The 20120-nt window shown below is 38.6% G+C and overlaps 1 protein-coding gene across 5 annotated transcripts in view; it reads left to right on the top strand.

Annotated features, from left to right (window-relative positions):
- Positions 1-20120, top strand: part of LOC128703627 (thyroid receptor-interacting protein 11) — a 210690-nt gene that overhangs the window by 165905 nt on the left and 24665 nt on the right. For all 5 annotated transcript variants that reach the window (XM_053798360.2, XM_053798359.2, XM_053798362.2 and 2 more), the window contains 8 exons: positions 6122-7095; positions 10038-10190; positions 11589-13364; positions 16293-16472; positions 16843-16968; positions 18062-18255; positions 18588-18729; positions 19806-19931. In XM_053798360.2, the coding sequence (XP_053654335.1) occupies positions 6122-7095; positions 10038-10190; positions 11589-13364; positions 16293-16472; positions 16843-16968; positions 18062-18255; positions 18588-18729; positions 19806-19931 (3671 nt within the window). The remainder of the gene's footprint in view (positions 1-6121; positions 7096-10037; positions 10191-11588; positions 13365-16292; positions 16473-16842; positions 16969-18061; positions 18256-18587; positions 18730-19805; positions 19932-20120) is intronic.

Raw genomic sequence — 20120 nt, 5'->3', positions numbered from 1 at the left:
TGCGTGAGCGTGTTTGATAGGAGTGAATGGAGACAAATGGTTTTTAATACTTGACGTGCTGTTGGAGTGTGAGCAAAGTAACATTTATGAAGGGTTCAGGGAAACCGGCAGGCCGGACTTGAGTCCTGGAGATGGGAAGTACAGTGCCTGCACTCTGAAGGAGGGGTGTTAATGTTGCAGTTTAAAAACTGTAGTGTAAAGCACCCTTCTGGCAAGACAGTGATGGAGTGAATGATGGTGAAAGTTTTTCTTTTTCGGGCCACCCTGCCTTGGTGGGAATCGGCCAGTGTGATAATAAAAAAAATAATAATAATAATTAGCATTACTGAAGTTGCTTTATTAGTTAATTTCAATACAGTACAGTAAGCGGTACCCAGAGTTTCGAACTTATTTAATTCCAGAAAGCTGTTCAAGTGCTGATACTGGACGAATTTGTTCCCATAAGAAATAATGTAAATTATATTAGTTCGTTTTAGACCCCCAAGAATACATATACAAAAGCACTTACAATAATAAACTTACATAATTGTTCGAGTTGGGAGCGGTTTGAAACTTGGGGTGCCACTATAGTACTTGTAAACATTACCTAAATATTTATTAACTATTATTTTTTTTTTTTATTATCACACCGGCCGATTCCCACCAAGGCAGGGTGGCCCGAAAAAGAAAAACTTTCACCATCATTCACTCCATCACTGTCTTGCCAGAAGGGTGCTTTACACTACAGTTTTTAAACTGCAACATTAACACCCCTCCTTCAGAGTGCAGGCACTGTACTTCCCATCTCCAGGACTCAAGTCCGGCCTGCCGGTTTCCCTGAATCCCTTCATAAATGTTACTTTGCTCACACTCCAACAGCACGTCAAGTATTAAAAACCATTTGTCTCCATTCACTCCTATCAAACACGCTCACGCATGCCTGCTGGAAGTCCAAGCCCCTCGCACACAAAACCTCCTTTACCCCCTCCCTCCAACCCTTCCTAGGCCGACCCCTACCCCGCCTTCCTTCCACTACAGACTGATACACTCTTGAAGTCATTCTGTTTCGCTCCATTCTCTCTACATGTCCGAACCACCTCAACAACCCTTCCTCAGCCCTCTGGACAACAGTTTTGGTAATCCCGCACCTCCTCCTAACTTCCAAACTACGAATTCTCTGCATTATATTCACACCACACATTGCCCTCAGACATGACATCTCCACTGCCTCCAGCCTTCTCCTCGCTGCAACATTCATCACCCACGCTTCACACCCATATAAGAGCGTTGGTAAAACTATACTCTCATACATTCCCCTCTTTGCCTCCAAGGACAAAGTTCTTTGTCTCCACAGACTCCTAAGTGCACCACTCACTCTTTTTCCCTCATCAATTCTATGATTCACCTCATCTTTCATAGACCCATCCGCTGACACGTCCACTCCCAAATATCTGAATACATTCACCTCCTCCATACTCTCTCCCTCCAATCTGATATTCAATCTTTCATCACCTAATCTTTTTGTTATCCTCATAACCTTACTCTTTCCTGTATTCACCTTTAATTTTCTTCTTTTGCACACCCTACCAAATTCATCCACCAATCTCTGCAACTTCTCTTCAGAATCTCCCAAGAGCACAGTGTCATCAGCAAAGAGCAGCTGTGACAACTCCCACTTTGTGTGTGATTCTTTGTCTTTTAACTCCACGCCTCTTGCCAAGACCCTCGCATTTACTTCTCTTACAACCCCATCTATAAATATATTAAACAACCACGGTGACATCACACATCCTTGTCTAAGGCCTACCTTTACTGGGAAAAAATTTCCTTCTTTCCTACATACTCTAACTTGAGCCTCACTATCCTCGTAAAAACTCTTCACTGCTTTCAGTAACCTACCTCCTACACCATACACTTGCAACATCTGCCACATTGCCCCCCTATCCACCCTGTCATATGCCTTTTCCAAATCCATAAATGCCACAAAGACCTCTTTAGCCTTATCTAAATACTGTTCACTTATATGTTTCACTGTAAACACCTGGTCCACACACCCCCTACCTTTCCTAAAGCCTCCTTGTTCATCTGCTATCCTATTCTCCGTCTTACTCTTAATTCTTTCAATTATAACTCTACCATACACTTTACCAGGTACACTCAACAGACTTATCCCCCTATAATTTTTGCACTCTCTTTTATCCCCTTTGCCTTTATACAAAGGAACTATGCATGCTCTCTGCCAATCCCTAGGTACCTTACCCTCTTCCATACATTTATTAAATAATTGCACCAACCACTCCAAAACTATATCCCCACCTGCTTTTAACATTTCTATCTTTATCCCATCAATCCCGGCTGCCTTACCCCCTTTCATTTTGCCTACTGCCTCACGAACTTCCCCCACACTCACAACTGGCTCTTCCTCACTCCTACAAGATGTTATTCCTCCTTGCCCTATACACGAAATCACAGCTTCCCTATCTTCATCAACATTTAACAATTCCTCAAAATATTCCTTCCATCTTCCCAATACCTCTAACTCTCCATTTAATAACTCTCCTCTCCTATTTTTAACTGACAAATCCATTTGTTCTCTAGGCTTTCTTAACTTGTTAATCTCACTCCAAAACTTTTTCTTATTTTCAACAAAATTTGTTGATAACATCTCACCCACTCTCTCATTTGCTCTCTTTTTACATTGCTTCACCACTCTCTTAACTTCTCTCTTTTTCTCCATATACTCTTCCCTCCTTGCATCACTTCTACTTTGTAAAAACTTCTCATATGCTAACTTTTTCTCCCTTACTACTCTCTTTACATCATCATTCCACCAATCGCTCCTCTTCCCTCCTGCACCCACTTTCCTGTAACCACAAACTTCTGCTGAACACTCTAACACTACATTTTTAAACCTACCCCATACCTCTTCGACCCCATTGCCTATGCTCTCATTAGCCCATCTATCCTCCAATAGCTGTTTATATCTTACCCTAACTGCCTCCTCTTTTAGTTTATAAACCTTCACCTCTCTCTTCCCTGATGCTTCTATTCTCCTTGTATCCCATCTACCTTTTACTCTCAGTGTAGCTACAACTAGAAAGTGATCTGATATATCTGTGGCCCCTCTATAAACATGTACATCCTGAAGTCTACTCAACAGTCTTTTATCTACCAATACATAATCCAACAAACTACTGTCATTTCGCCCTACATCATATCGTGTATACTTATTTATCCTCTTTTTCTTAAAATATGTATTACCTATAACTAAACCCCTTTCTATACAAAGTTCAATCAAAGGGCTCCCATTATCATTTACACCTGGCACCCCAAACTTACCTACCACACCCTCTCTAAAAGTTTCTCCTACTTTAGCATTCAAGTCCCCTACCACAATTACTCTCTCACTTGGTTCAAAGGCTCCTATACATTCACTTAACATCTCCCAAAATCTCTCTCTCTCCTCTGCATTCCTCTCTTCTCCAGGTGCATACACGCTTATTATGACCCACTTCTCGCATCCAACCTTGACTTTAATCCACATAATTCTTGAATTTACACATTCATATTCTCTTTTCTCCTTCCATAACTGATCATTTAACATTACTGCTACCCCTTCCTTTGCTCTAACTCTCTCAGATACTCCAGATTTAATCCCATTTATTTCCCCCCACTGAAACTCTCCTACCCCCTTCAGCTTTGTTTCGCTTAGGGCCAGGACATCCAACTTCTTTTCATTCATAACATCAGCAATCATCTGTTTCTTGTCATCCGCACTACATCCACGCACATTTAAGCAACCCAGTTTTATAAAGTTTTTCTTCTTCTCTTTTTTAGTAATTGTATACAGGAGAAGGGGTTACTAGCCCATTGCTCCCGGCATTTTAGTCGCCTCATACGACACGCATGGCTTACGGAGGAAAGATTCTTTTCCACTTCCCCATGGACAATAGAAGAAATAAAAAAGAACAAGAGCTATTTAGAAAAAGGAGAAAAACCTAGATGTATGTATATATATATATATATATGTATATGTATATATATATATATATATATATATATATATATATATATATATATGTATATATATATTAACTATATATACAGTAAAAGGTGACTAAAATGCTAGGAGCAAGAAGCTAGTTTGTGTAATATCACAACTTCAGATCTGCAATAAATATTTCTTAAGTATAAAATATACAACTTTTAAGTAACTTTTCATGTTTCATAAAAATAAGTGAAGTATATTTATTTACTATCATCTTCTTTACCACATTGGCCATCTCTTATGATGGCAAGGAGACCCATAAAAACTGCATTTACCATCATTCATTCGGTACAGTGGACACTCGGTTATCGGCCATTCCGCTTATCAGCCAGCTCGGATATCGGCCGTGTTTTCGGCTTCCGGTTATCGGACGTTATTTTATGGGACACGTCAACCCACCTGCCTGCCAGCCACTCGCGTGTGTGAGTCAGTCTGGCTGTGTCTCTGGGCGAGTGAGGACACTTCTGCTCATTCGTCCAAACATCAAGGAAGCTGATGTTGCAAAAGGGAGCTTAGCAGGGAGGCAGGGAGTGTAGCAGGGAGACAGGACCCCAATGGAAATAAGTCACTCTGTCTGACTTTTTTGGATTATCCTAGGTTATTTACACACATGCTGTGGAAGGGAGGCAGGGAGTGTAGCAGAAAATTAGGGAGTGTGAAAGGGAGGAAGGGAGTGTAGCAGGGAAACAGGGCATGTGGAAGGGAGGCAGGGAGTATAGCAGGGAAACAGGTAGTGTGGAAGGGAGGTAGGGAGTGTAGCAGGCAGGCAGGGAGTGTAGCATAGAGGGAGGGAGTGTACCAGGGAGTGTAGCAGGCAGGCAGGGAGTGCAGCAGGCAGGCAGGGAGTGCAGCATAGAGGGAGGGAGTGTAGGAGGAAGGCAGGGAGTGTAGCAGGCAGGGCAGGAAGTAGCCCCAGAGAGGGCTTTGATACCTGAAGTCCTTATGGAGGGGGATTCCCCTTCCAAACAATAATCAGTCCTCCCTCTCTCTCCTCCTCCCTGTCTTCCATAAGTCAACAAGTCTACATAAAGGTATGTAATAGTGATTTAAATTTTCATTTATTTTATTTAGTTCTCATTGTTTTGTGTATGTAAAACTATAATTAATCTTTAAAAATGTATTTTTGTTAATATTTTTGGGTGTCTGGAATGGATTAATTGTATTTACATTAATTCTTATGGAAAATATTATTTTGGCTTTAGGCCATTTTGGTTTTTGGCCAACCTTCTGGAACGGATTATGGTCGATAACCGAGGGTCCACTGTAGTTGTCTTGCCAGAGGTGTGCAGACATCACAATTCAAAGTGGAGGCACTGTACTTCCCATTTCCAAGATTCATGTCTGGTTAACTGGTTTCCCTGAATACCTTCATAAATGTTAGTTTCCTCACACTCCAACACCCCATCAAACCCAATAACCACTTGTCTCCATTGATCTAACACACTCATGCCTGCTGGATGCTCAGCCATTTCTATTCAAAACATTTTTTTATGCACTCTCTCCATTTCTCTCTGGGATGACCCTTGCACTACCTTCCTTCCACCCCATACACCCTCTTTACCATTCTATTGTGCTCTATCCTTTCTAAATGGACAGATCACCTTAATAACCCCTCCTCCATTTTTTAATTATTCTCTTTGTAACCCCACATGATCTTCTGATTTCCATGCTCATAATTCTCTGCATAATATTCACACCACATTGCTCTCAAACAGCAGTTTCCACTGTCTCCAACCTACTCCTTTCTGCAACATTTAAAGACCTTCCTTTACAATGTTAGTACCACTATACTCTGGTACATTCTCTTTTATACCCCCTTAGATAAATTTTCTTTCTGCAAACAATTAAGTACACCATTTACCTTCCTCTTTTCCCTTATCTATTCTGTGGTTCATCTCATTTTTCACTGACCAATCTGCTGATATGTCCACTCCCAAACATCAAAATATATTCACTTTTTCTATATAGTCTCTCCTTCCAATTTGATATCTTGCCATTACTGTATATTTAAACATGGCATTTTTAGGTATTTTAGGATGTATTTGAAATTTTAGGCTCAGCTTCTCAGGATTATAGAATTGTGTTGAATTTCAGAACAAGTATTGAAGAAGAAAAACCAGGCTAATGAGGAGGCACAGGTGATGAAGGCAGCCCATGAGCAAGTAACTCAACTAGTGGCAGAGCTACAGGCAGACAAGGCCAGACAGTATGAGGAGATGCAACAGATGCAGGCTGAACTGTTACTCTTTAAGGAAAAAGAGGAAGCTTCCTTTTCTGCTTTCAAAATAGAGCTTGAATCATTAACTCGAGAGAAAGACGAAGTGAAAGCCAGTCTTGATGAAAAGTCTACCTCACTGTCACGTCTTGAAGAAGAGATTCAACGCATGTCTAAAGAGAAGCAGCAGTTGCTCTTAGAAAAAACTAAACTTGAGGATGAATTTAGCATTGTTAGAAAAAAGATTAAATTAGAAAATGACCAAGATAAGCAAAATTCTAAGATCCAGGATGAATTGAGGCATTTACAGAAAAAACATGAGGAGGAACAAAACACTACCATACAGCTCAAAGTTACTCTAGAGAAAATGGAGGGTGAACTTCAGCAGTTGAGATCATCAGAGGCTAATCTGATGGAGTTATGTAAAGTCTCTGAGGAGAAGAGAACTATAGCTGAAGCAGAAACTACAAGTCTTCATAAACAGCTTGAAAATCTTACTGAAGAAATGTTAAAACTCAGCAAAACTGCAGCACACAACGAAGTCATTCATGATGCCAACAAGGAAGAGGAGAAGAAACTTGAAGAAAAGCTTGTAGGATTAGAAACTGTAAAGAATAACTTAGAACAAGAATTACAGAACAAATCTCAGGCTTTTGAAGATGCTCTAACTGGAACAGAGATGCTGGAATCTGAGCTACAAGCTAAAGTCCAAGAAATTACAATGTCCAATACAAGAATAGCTGAACTTGAAGATAAAATAAAGCACATAGAGAATGATCTGTATATTCTTAAAAAATCACGAAAGGAAGAGATGGATGAAGTAAAGAAGTCTCTGGTCCACGACACTCAGGAGGTAAGCAAACTCAGTTTTGTTGACGAAGAGAATGATACATGTTAACTCTTTTATGACTCTCTTGACATGGTTCAGATCCCATCCATTGCATGCTTTTTTAACTTTTTTATTTACAAATACTTTGGAGCTTACTTTTTTGTGTGTTTGTGTGCTCTTCACTCTTTGTGATATATACTGTATAAAATACTGTATTATATGCAAAAGTATCATTTATGTTAGGCAGGGATATACTCTGAGATGACTGTAGTTTAAGTTGTATATGTACTCAGATTTGCATATTCAATGAGACATCACTTAGTGCAATTGCATGTACACTTAAGAGAATGGGTTCTTTATTAATGAACAAAAAATCAGAAAATAATTATGGAAATGTGAGATTTTGTGCAGAGAAAATGCTTTGAATAAAATTCATAGAAGTGTTGAACAGGAAGCTTAGTACAGTGGACCCTCGCCTAACGATGGCATCGCCTAACGTTAAATTCGGCTAACGATACATTTAACGCTAACATTTTGCCTCGGCTAACGCTAAAAAACTCGCCTAACGTTATTTGGTCTCGGGTACCAATTAATATCGTTAGGCGAGGGTCCACTGTACAATATTAAGATAAAAAGTCTAGTTCGTAAAGATATTTCTAATGCATATTTTGCAAATATAAATTTATCATAGTAAATGAAGTAATTTGCATGTAGTAGTAGTAGTAGTAGTATTGAGAAGTGAGTATTACAGATATAAATAAAGATAGAACAACAAAGTGCATGTCAGCTTCAAATTTGGATGAGACGGTTAGAGAAAGAAAATGTACTGTTGAACTGAGTAAGTGTTATGAACTCTCATGATTCACGAATTTGCCATTTTTTCGCAACTGAAGTAGATTAACTTTAGCACAATTTTAAATAACTCGGTAATTTGAAATTAAAACTTGCTAGTGTATACCTGTATTTTTTTTTTTTAACATGTTGGTTGTCTCCAACCAAGACAGGGTGACCCAAAAAGAAAGAAAATCCCCAAAAAGAAAAATACTGTTATCATCATCATTCAACACTTTCACCTCACTCATACATAATCACTGTCTTTGCAGAGGTGCTCAGATACAACAGTTTAGAAGTCCCTTCAAACTGCCAGTATCCCAAACCTCTCCTTTAAAGTGCAGCCATTGTATTTCCCATTTCCAGGACTCAAGTCTAACTAACCAGTTTCCCTGAATCCCTTCACAAAGTATTACCTTGCTCACACTCCAACAGCTCGTCAGGTCCCAAAAACCATTTGTCTCCATTCACTCCTATCTAACACGCTCACACATGCTTGCTGGAAGTCCAAGCCCTCGCCCACAAACCCTCCTTTATCCCCTCCCTCCAACCTTTTCGAGGATGATCCCTACCCCGGCTTCCTTTCCCTATATGTTCTCCAAGTCATTCTACTTTGATCCATTCTCTCTAAATGATCAAACCACCTCAACAACACCTCTTCAGCCCTCTGACTAATACTTTTAGTAACTCCACACCTCCTCCTAATTTCCACTCTCAGAATTCTTTGCATAATATTTACACCACACATTGCCCTTGGACAGGACATCTTCACTAGTTCCAGCCATCTCCTCGCTGCAGCATTTGCAACCCTACCTCCATACCCATATAAGAGTGTTGGTACCACTATACTTTCGTACATTCCCTTCTTTGGCTCCATGGATAACATTTTTTGTCTCCACAGGTATCTCAATGCACCACTCACCTTTTTTCCTTCATTAGTTCTATGGTTAACCTCATCCTTCATAAACCCATCCACTGACAAGTCAACTCCCAAATATCTGAAAACATTCACTTCTTCCATACTCCCTCTCTCCAATGTGATATCCAAATTTTCTTTATCTAAATCATTTGATACCCTCATCACTTTACTCATATCTATGTTCACTTTCAACCTTTACACACCCTCCCAAACTTGTCCACTAACCTTTGCAACTTTTCTTTAGAATCCCCCACAAGCATAATTTAATTCCACCCTTCTCCCCAACACCCTAGCATTTACTTCTTTTACAGTCCCATCTATAACTATATTAAACAACCATGATGACATTACACATCCCTGTCTAAGACCTACTTTTACCAGGAAGTAATCTTCCTCTCTCCCACACACCCTAACCTGAGCCTCACTATCCTCATAAAAACTCTTTACAGCATTTAGTAACTTACTACCTATTCCATATACTTGCAACATCTGCCACATTGCTCCCCTATCCACTCTATCATATGCCTTTTCTAAATCCATAAATGCAATGAAAACTTCCCTACCTTTATCTAAATACTGTTCACATATATGCTTCACTATAAACACTTGATCTACACATCCCCTACCCACTCTAAAGCTTCCTTGCTCATCTGCAATCCTTCTCTGTCTTGTCTCTAATTCTTTCAATAATAACTCTACCGTACCCTTTACCTGGTATACTCAGTAAACTTCTTCCCCTATAATTTCTACAATCTCTTTTTTCCCCCTTCCCTTTATATGAAGGAACTATACATGCTCTCTGCCAATCCCTAGGTGCCTTCCCCTCTTTCGTGTATTCAACAAAAATACCAACCCCTCCAACACTATATCCCTCCCTGCTTTTAACATTTCTGTCATGATCCCATCAGTTCCAGCTGCTTTACCCCCTTTCATTCTACGTAATGCTTCACACACCTCCCAACACTCACGTCCTGCTTTTCTTCACTCCTAAAAGATGTTATACCTCTCTGGCCAGTGCATGAAATTACCGCCTCCCTTTCTTCATCGACATTTAAAAGTTCCTCAGATTTCACTTCCACCTCTAGTACAAACTGTAGGGAACTCATAGTCTCGGAGAAGTAGATGAAAAAGGCTGCAAGGAGAAATATCTGGATTTCTCCCCGAGGCTATTGTTTCATCTAGTATTTAGTATTGTACAGTAATTAATTTTGTTCAGGTGCCCAAGAATGTGAAAGGTGGTATCCATAGACTTGCAGAACTTCTTCGTGAATCTGTGTGGCAGAGAGATACTCTAGAGCGACATGTTTCCACAATCACCCAGGAGCTCAGAGAGAAGAATGAACAGCTTAATGAAGCAGAAGCAAATCGGGTATGTCCTTATCTGTCCTTACTATCCTCTTGGCAGTATGTAAGTGTGCTTCTCTTATTTTATTAATATTCTGTAAATTGGCTCACCATTAACTGATCATCTAAATTAATTGGGAGAATGTTTATTTTCTCCATCTCAATTAGTCTGTGTTCATAATGAGAATTTCAATATGCAATACTTTCAGTTGGCACAACAGTTGGGGCATCTGCTAACATTATCTGCAATGTTAAATTTTAGTTCCATCCATTCTTTGAAAAAAAGAAAAAAAAAGAAATTGTATTGTTGAACAGTTATTGGGTGCTTAACTTTTTGACTGTCGCGAGCACCTTTCTAATGATAGAGAATCTTTTTCCAATGGTAATGACACCAAAAGTATGAAATTTGGTCAAAAACTCACAGAATTACACTCCCGCGAATTTAGCGGTCTCAGAGACATATACACATCGGCAATTTTGCTGACTTTGAGCCCTAATTTTGGCCAATTCCGTTGTTCCAGTTGATCAAACTCATAGCTATTTCTTTAGAACTATTTTTTCTATCAGTTGAGCACAAGAAACCGCCCATTTACCGATTTGAACTACCCAATAAAGTGGTCAGAAATTGGCAATTTGACCAATTTCATGCAAATTAAAAAAGATGCCAATTTCAAAATAGGGTCCAGAATAAACAATGTAGACATTCTTGGCACTAAAACAACATATCCTCTGTTCATTAGTCACGTCTCTAGGGCCCTCTTATATTACTATTGCTTTCTATTTTGATTTTTTATTCATACAAAAAATACAAAATTTGCTGTTAATGCAGACTACTGCATTATTGTAAAAATGGTATAAATAATATCAGTGCACTAGTGAAAAAATATTAGACTCCCCGGTTGACATGTATTGGACGTGTGGTGTGATTTGCTTACTCCTGAACATTGGTAAAAATCGAACATTTCCGCTACTTTGAGCTCAAGTTCAAGGTTATTTTCATCGTGAAACTAATCAAAATCATCTCTATTTCTGTAATATGTTTTCCATTTTATCACGTGAGACCATGAAAATGAGAATACAACGATAAATACTATACGAAAATACACTTCAAAATCGACGTTTTAATCCAAAAAAAAAAGGTCAGTTTTTTTTTTCTCATTATGCACTGCGTGCTGCAGGATTTTTTTTATGTGGTGCGCACTGACCACAGACCCATTCTCTCACATGTGGGCCTACCAGCTTTCTCCTTGATTTGAAGCCGCTAGAATTTATGCGTATTAATAGGTCCGAAACACTGGCTCGTAAGACGTATATATACGACCAAAACAGTCAAAGGGTTAAGAGTGCAGTATGAGTTTAACAGTGTATCTTGAAAGGAGGGACTAAAGCTCTCATTATATGATAAACATGTTTTTTATCACAGAATGATCTTGAGAGAGAATGTGAAGATCTTAGAGACCAACTTGAAGAGATACAAAAGGGAGTGCGGCCTCCACCTGAAGGTAGCAGTAGAGGACTCCCTACCATTGAAGAGGAGAGTGAAGGAGGTGCAGAGGGAGATGCTGATGGTGAACAGGTAGAGGAAAGTCAGGAGGTGAAGGTACTTGAACACTGTGAGTCCTCAGAACGTGAGAGATCGAGTGAGATTGAAGCGTTGCAGGCACAAGTAGAAGCATTGTCAGAAGCCAGAAGAAATTTAGAAACAGAAGTAGCCAACATAAGAGCTGAGCGTGAAACCCTGCAGGGGCAACTTAGAGAAGCAGAGGGACGCACTGGAAACTTGGTTAATTTAGAAACAGAAGCAGCAACTTTGAGAACTGAGAAGAAAACTTTAGAGACGAGGCTGGCATCATTAATGCAACAGTTGGACCTGGAAACTGTCACTCTTCAGGATGAACGTGACACATTCAAGGAACAAGCAGATGCAGTGCATGAACAACTCAAGTGTTTACAAGCAGAGATGGCTCTCTTGCAGCATGAAAGAGGATCGATTGGTCAGCAGTTGCTCAATCAGTATCAGATTGTAGAAGACAGAGATGCCACAATCAGAGGCCTTGAAAATGAGTTGCATGATCTAAAATACAAAATAAGTGAGAATTTTGGGGCTGCTAATTCTGCAACAGACGCACTAGCCCACTGCCAAGAAAAAACAACTAAATTACAGGAAGAACTGGACTGTATTAAATCACAACTTATATTCAAGGAGGACAAGATTGATGTATTATCACAAGTGTTGGAGGATGTTGGTCAGATTTTTCAGGTAGATTTGAAAGATGTTGATAGAATAAACAAACAAATACAAGATAAATACACATCACTGGAAAATGCTTTGAAAGAAAAGGAGAAGAAAATAGAGGACTTGTCAAAAACAAAGGATGATTTACTAGGTGAATTAAATTTGTTCAAGAAACAAAACTCAGAATTTGAAACTGAAAGTATAACAAGAATAGCAGAAAAAGAAAAGGAATTAAATTCTTTGAGGGAACAACTAGACAAAAATGAGATGGAGGTTTTCCAGTTACAAGAAAAAATAGCAGAGTTTTCAAGAGAAATTAACAGGAAAGATCAAAATATTGTTTCGCTACAAGAAGAGTTGAATAGTGTCAAGCTGGAAAAGAAGGATGCCTTTTTAAATCTAAGCCAGAGGGTAGAGGAACTGACCAGAGTTAATGAGGCAAATGGGCAGTTGATAAGCTCTCTTGCCCATGAAAAGGAGTTGGTTTTAAATTTGCAGTCCGAAAATGATCAGCTGAAGATGAGTCAAGAGCAACAAGTGTCAGAACAAAGCAACATGACAGTGATCTTAAATTCAAAGGATAAAGAGATAAAAGATAATGAGGCAAAAATTTCTTTGCTTGTGAATCAAATTGATGAGCTTGAGAGAGAGAAAACTGAACTGATAGCTTTAGAAAGAGAAACTAGTAATTTAGCAAGTGACAATGAAGATTTAAGCAAAAGAGAACAAGCACTGCGCGATGAGAACGTAAAGATGTCACAGGAAAGATTATCTTTGCTTCAAGACAGAGAAAAGTTAAGCCAGGAGGTACAAGAGCTGGAGTTAGGAAAGAACACTGCCCTTCAACAACTCAGCAGCCTTCAGGCAGAAAGAGACCAAATGATTGCAGCAATCACACAAAAGCACCAAGAAAGTGTCTCCTACCATACTGAAATCCAGCGACTGACTCGAGTTCTTACTCAGGTAACTGTCATTGAGTTATAATTTGATTGTACTTGACAATGAATTCTGTGTATTCTTAAAGTTGATAGCACATATTCTTTTTTATAAGAAATCCATTGCTGTTAAATTTCTTAAAAGATGTCATTTTATTTTTACCTTATTGAAAACCAGAATCCATTTTTTTGCAGTATTTTTTTTAATGGTTTTTAGTTTAAAGTTTTTGGTATAATTTCATATTTCATATAGTCTTTGATCTTTTTTTGTTCACAGTGGTGCATCTATTTGTAAGTTTTATTACTCTTACCTATGTGTATGTGTTTGTAATACATTATTATACACTCTTCTTATACTTTCTATTATTTTCTTACACATCATTTATAAAGGTTAAATCCTGTGTGTCCTGGTAGTAGTCTCCCATTTTTCACCACATTTGATTTATTTCTCCATACTTAACATACTGTGCTCTCACAATACCATCTTTATTGGGTCTTTCTTAAATTACTCCTTTTTCTTATTTTCACGTTGTATTTCTTCATGCACAACAGCTGAGTGTAATTTAAACATCCCACATAATTATATATAACTAGCATTCATAGTACCTTGTTCTATTTTTGAAAGCAGTAATAATTTAATGAGTTGATAAGGTTGGTACTGTAAAAAAAAAGATAAACTACAGCTTATCATTTTGTAAATCAAATTGATTTAGATATTGGCACTTCAATATCTTTTCTTGCATTGTAGTAAAAGGCTAAAATTTTCATGACCTTTAGTGCTGAACTGAATAAAATAAATCTCTAGTTGCCTTAGTCATTTCACTATTATCCCACAACTTGGGGAGGAAACTTTAGACACCATTTTGGTTCAACCTGGACCATTATCTAGTCACAACTAAAGCAGCAAGTCAGATGTAGAGGTGAAGAGAAAATCAGAAGACAGGTCATTTGAAAATATATCAAGATTTTTTTATTATTTTTTTTTATTATCACACCGGCCGATTCCCACCAAGGCAGGGTGGCCCGAAAAAGAAAAACTTTCACCATCATTCACTCCATCACTGTCTTGCCAGAAGGGTGCTTTACACTCCAGTTTTTAAACTGCAACATTAACACCCCTCCTTCAGAGTGCAGGCACTGTACTTCCCATCTCCAGGACTCAAGTCCGGCCTGCCGGTTTCCCTGAACCCCTTCATAAATGTTACTTTGCTCACACTCCAACAGCACGTCAAGTATTAAAAACCATTTGTCTCCATTCACTCCTATCAAACACGCTCACGCATACCTGCTGGAAGTCCAAGCCCCTCGCACACAAAACCTCCTTTACCCCCTCTCTCCAACCTTTCCTAGGCCGACCCCTACCCCGCCTTCCTTCCACTACAGACTGATACACTCTTGAAGTCATACTGTTTCGCTCCATTCTCTCTACATGTCCGAACCACCTCAACAACCCTTCCTCAGCCCTCTGGACAACAGTTTTGGTAATCCCGCACCTCCTCCTAACTTCCAAACTACGAATTCTCTGCATTATATTCACACCACACATTGCCCTCAGACATGACATCTCCACTGCCTCCAGCCTTCTCCTCGCTGCAACATTCATCACCCATGCTTCACACCCATATAAGAGCGTTGGTAAAACTATACTCTCATACATTCCCCTCTTTGCCTCCAAGGACAAAGTTCTCTGTCTCCACAGACTCCTAAGTGCACCACTCACTCTTTTTCCCTCATCAATTCTATGATTCACCTCATCTTTCATAGACCCATCCGCTGACACATCCACTCCCAAATATCTGAATACATTCACCTCCTCCATACACTCTCCCTCCAATCTGATATTCAATCTTTCATCACCTAATCTTTTTGTTATCCTCATAACCTTACTCTTTCCTGTATTCACCTTTAATTTTCTTCTTTTGCACACCCTACCAAATTCATCCACCAATCTCTGCAACTTCTCTTCAGAATCTCCCAAGAGCACAGTGTCATCAGCAAAGAGCAGCTGTGACAACTCCCACTTTGTGTGTGATTCTTTATCTTTTAACTCCACGCCACTTGTCAAGACCCTCGCATTTACTTCTCTTACAACCCCATCTATAAATATATTAAACAACCACGGTGACATCACACATCCTTGTCTAAGGCCTACTTTTACTGGGAAATAATTTCCCTCTTTCCTACATACTCTAACTTGAGCCTCACTATCTTCGTAAAAACTCTTCACTGCTTTCAGTAACCTACCTCCTACACCATACACTTGCAACATCTGCCACATTGCCCCCCTATCCACCGTGTCATACGCCTTTTCCAAATCCATAAATGCCACAAAGACCTCTTTAGCCTTATCTAAATACTGTTCACTTATATGTTTCACTGTAAACACCTGGTCCACACACCCCCTACCTTTCCTAAAGCCTCCTTGTTCATCTGCTATCCTATTCTCCGTCTTACTCTTAATTCTTTCAATAATAACTCTACCATACACTTTACCAGGTATACTCAGCAGACTTATCCCCCTATAATTTTTGCACTCTCTTTTATCCCCTTTGCCTTTATACAAAGGAACTATGCATGCTCTCTGCCAATCCCTAGGTACCTTACTCTCTTCCATACATTTATTAAATAATTGCACCAACCACTCCAAAACTATATCCCCACCTGCTTTTAACATTTCTATCAATCCCGGCTGCCTTACCCCCTTTCATTTTACCTACTGCCTCACGAACTTCCCCCACACTCACAACTGGCTCTTCCTCACTCCTACAAGATGTTATTCCTCCTTGTCCTATACACGAAATCACAGCTTCCCTATCCTCATCAACATTTAACAATTCCTCAAAATATTCCCTCCATCTTCCCAATACCTCTAACTCTCCATTTAATAAAGGTGAAAGAATATCAAAAGACAGGTGAGGAGAAAGCCACTGTCATAAATAAACACTTCTTTTTTCAGACATCTCAACAATATAATGAGGACAAAGCTTCAATGTCATCACAGCTTAACAAAAGTGAGACAGCCCTGACTGAGACTCGAGCACAGCTTGAGAGGCTCCGGGAAGAACTTGGCTCTGTGAAGCAAGTTGAAAGTGAACTTCAGCAAAAGGTTGCAGAAGGATTTGTACAACAAGCTGAGGTACAGTACAATATTATATATAGGCTCTTACATTGGTTAAATTGTTACATTACATGTTAATAATTTCCATAGAAGTTAATAAGTTTCAGACTTTTGTTCAAAAGCTGGAGTATTTGTTCTAATAGATTTTTAGTGAAACCACTGAGTGGGTGGAGATGAACCCAGAACGAAAGAAGATGATGTGATTTAGCCTGCCATTTAAATTGTGATGTCTGCTCGCTTTTGGCAAGACAGTTATTGAATGAATGATGGTGAATGCATAGGTATTTCCATTTTGGGTCACCCTACCTTGGTGGGAGAAGGCCAATGTTGTAAAAAAAATATTATAAAAACAAATATTTTTAAAAGTAATTGAATAACTCTTTTTCAGCTTATTGGTTTGCATAAAGAAATAGAGTTATTACGAGCGAAGCTGGCAGCTGTGGAGCAAGAAAGAGATCAGCTTCGTATTGCAAATTCACGCTTCAATTCTCAATATCAAGACCAGAGCAAAGAGGTAGGATTAGATTTACAGAGAAGTACTTAACCAAGAGGTGGGAAGTTATTGTTCATAGGTGTCCATATTTTGTTTTAAAAAGTGCAGTTAGAATTGTTAGCATTGTACACTGTAGCTACATTTCTGAATATAATGTGCAATCTTAAAATTGTAAAAATCTATGATAATAATATAATTGTAGGTCAGTTTAATGATATGTTACAGTTAATACAATACTTATATCTACAATGGTTACATAAATATTTCCTACTTTACATTCTGGATGCTGGTGTATGTCAATGATTTTAAAAAGGAGTAGAGAGGAAGGATGTATCCCTACTGTGCTGGAGTGGATGGTTGTGGATCATGAAGCCTACCATATAGGCTAGACATTTCATCAATAAAGACACCCAGTTGTTGCACATATGTCTTACTTGTCAACTTTTGATGTAGATAATGGCATCTGCATTTTTAAATTTATGCTAAAAGTCTGGCACTTCAACTTGAAGTCAGCATCCATTACTGCAACAAATTTCTGCATTACTTTCTGTGTGTGGCTACACTTAAATGTCCTGATAATTCCATGAACCAGTGGTTGTATTAAGGATGTATTTGGTTGCAAAAACAACTTTTGCATGTGGATGCACATCCACCAAAAAATTCTGGATAAATATGAGAACTATCAATACTGAAGAGAAAACTTTCTTTCAGTGAAAAGATGTTTGATTTTTTGTGTGCCAAATACATATAATGCCAGCTGTAAGACCTTACAGAACTTTAGTAGAAAGAATTTCTGCTTAATTACTTAGAGGTAATTATGGAGGAATAATGTATTGAACTAATTTTAACTACATTGAAAATACCAACAATCAGGGTTGCCATACCTTTATACCTCTGATATACCTTTGATAAGTTCCAAGAGTTTTTCTACTCTCAGAGCCTGGTCTTGAGCCAGGCTTGTTTTAAAGAGTTCCAATTTATTTTATCCAATCCTTTATATACTGCATTTCTTGTACAATATGTGTTATGAGGTAATCGGATATAATAATTTTATTGAAATGTATATTAAGATTCACTATCAGTATACAATTTGACAGATTATTTTTGTCCTTAGCTGAATACTATCCGAGAGAGGGAGAGCCGGCTTGCAACAGAGTGCGAACGTTTGCGGCAGCACCTGGTAGCAGTGGAGGAGTCATACACTGCTGAAGCCTTGAAAGCTGAGGAACGAGAGGCCATGCTGCGCTCCACACTCACAAAGATGGAAGAAAAACTCAATAATCACTCAAATTTCTTTAGCACTGCCAAGTAAGATATTTTAATTTTTTTTTTTTAACACCAAGCTTTTCCTACCAAGGCAGGGTGACCAAAGATGAAACACATTCCCCATCACTCACTCTCCAGCTATCTTTCTGGAAATATGCAAGCCTCAAAAGTTTTTAGATACTATAATAGATTGACTCGGTACCTAAGATTACCATTACTTAAGTTTCTTATGTGCGAATTTAAAGAAAATTTATACGTCGTATTGTTAGTAAGATCTTAACTATGAGATCAAGTTATTTGTTTTATGTCATCCAGGATTTATTGCTTGAATTTTAATATGAGATTACAGCCTTCTTGTCCTTCTATTTTTGCAGCCAGCGAGCAAGTGTTCAGGTCGAGACTTTGCAATCACAGCTTCGTGATCTGACGGCCAAGAGAGATGATGCTGTTCTTCGTTTACAAACAGCTGAAGAAATTGCAGAGCAACACCAGCAATCTTTAGCTACACTGCAGCAGGTTTGACACACATTATTGTTGATTAGGTGTGATAATCTAATAATGAATATTTACAATTATTATTTATTTTGCAAATGTGGTACTGTATATAGATATGAGGATAAATATGTATTTTAGCATATTAGAGTATTAGTTGCATAACCATTAGTTACATACTGAAAGTGAAAAAAAAGATGGTGCATGTAAGGATATTTAATGAGGAAGATGGTGATACATATTACTTTGTCAAAGCTTGTGCCATTAAGGTTGGATGCCATTATATATCTATTTCATGATTTTTTTTTTTTTTTTTGTGTGAAAATTTATATTTTTGTTGGTCATATGAGTTTGAAGCAGAATCTAGCTAAAGATTCATTAGCACATTCATTAGCCACTTATCTTTACTGTTGTTTTTCTAATTCAGTAAGAGGCCTAGCATGAGACTGAGCTTCAGGGGCATTTCCAGATATATCAGTAAAGTTGTATTGGAGGGTGGTTGTTGAATTAGGGTTGTTAAAGAAAAGTGGGTGGCTTGTGAAAAAGCAATGGTATGAGATGCTGACAGATATAGACACACAAATGCAGATATACAGGATCCTTTAATGATGACATTTTTCCCACACAGTGGACTTGATCAAGTCACTAATTTGTTAAAGCCCACTGTGTGAATGAAATGTTGCCAATGAAGAATTATATATAATTCGATTTGTCTGTTGAAGTGGCTTGTGATTATGCAGTAGTTGTAGGGGTTTGATGACTCAGCAAGCGTGTGTGAGTATGTTAGGTCAGAGTGAGAAGTGACAAGTGGTTTTTGGTTTTTGATGATCTGTTGGACCATGAGCTAGATAATGTTACTGAAGGGATTTAGGGGAATTGTTCAGCTGGACTTTGAATGTGGAATGTACTTTGCCTCTCCTCTGGAAGATGGATGAGGATGTTGCTGTTTCAAGGGTTATTTGAGTTATGATGCACACATTTCTGGTAAGAAAGCTGTTGAATGAGTGATGGTGAAAATGTGTCCTCTTTTGGGCTATCCTACCCTGATAAGAAATGGCTGATGTGAAAAATTTAAAAAAAGAGTTGTACTACTTTTTCAGGTGTTGCAAGATTTCCAAAAGAATCAGGTGCGTGAAATAGCGGAGGCCACAGAGAGAACAAGGCGGCAGCTGGAAGAGGAAAAGGAAAAAAACTCCTCACTCACAGTGCAGATAAATAATTTAAAGGTAATAATTAATAAATAAAGGCATTGGGTAGGTGGCGGGAATATTTTGAGGAACTTTTAAATATTGATGAAGAAAGGGAGGCGGTAATTTCATGCACCCTAATTTCAACTACCCTATGTCACCAACAATCATTCTGTGGTCAAAACCACTTTGATCACATTTCTTCCCCATTATGATGTTTGATCTGAA

The sequence above is a fragment of the Cherax quadricarinatus genome, chromosome 76 (genome assembly GCF_038502225.1).
Source record: "Cherax quadricarinatus isolate ZL_2023a chromosome 76, ASM3850222v1, whole genome shotgun sequence".
Lineage (NCBI taxonomy): Eukaryota > Metazoa > Arthropoda > Malacostraca > Decapoda > Parastacidae > Cherax > Cherax quadricarinatus.
This window is presented reverse-complemented; position numbering and strand designations above follow the sequence as displayed.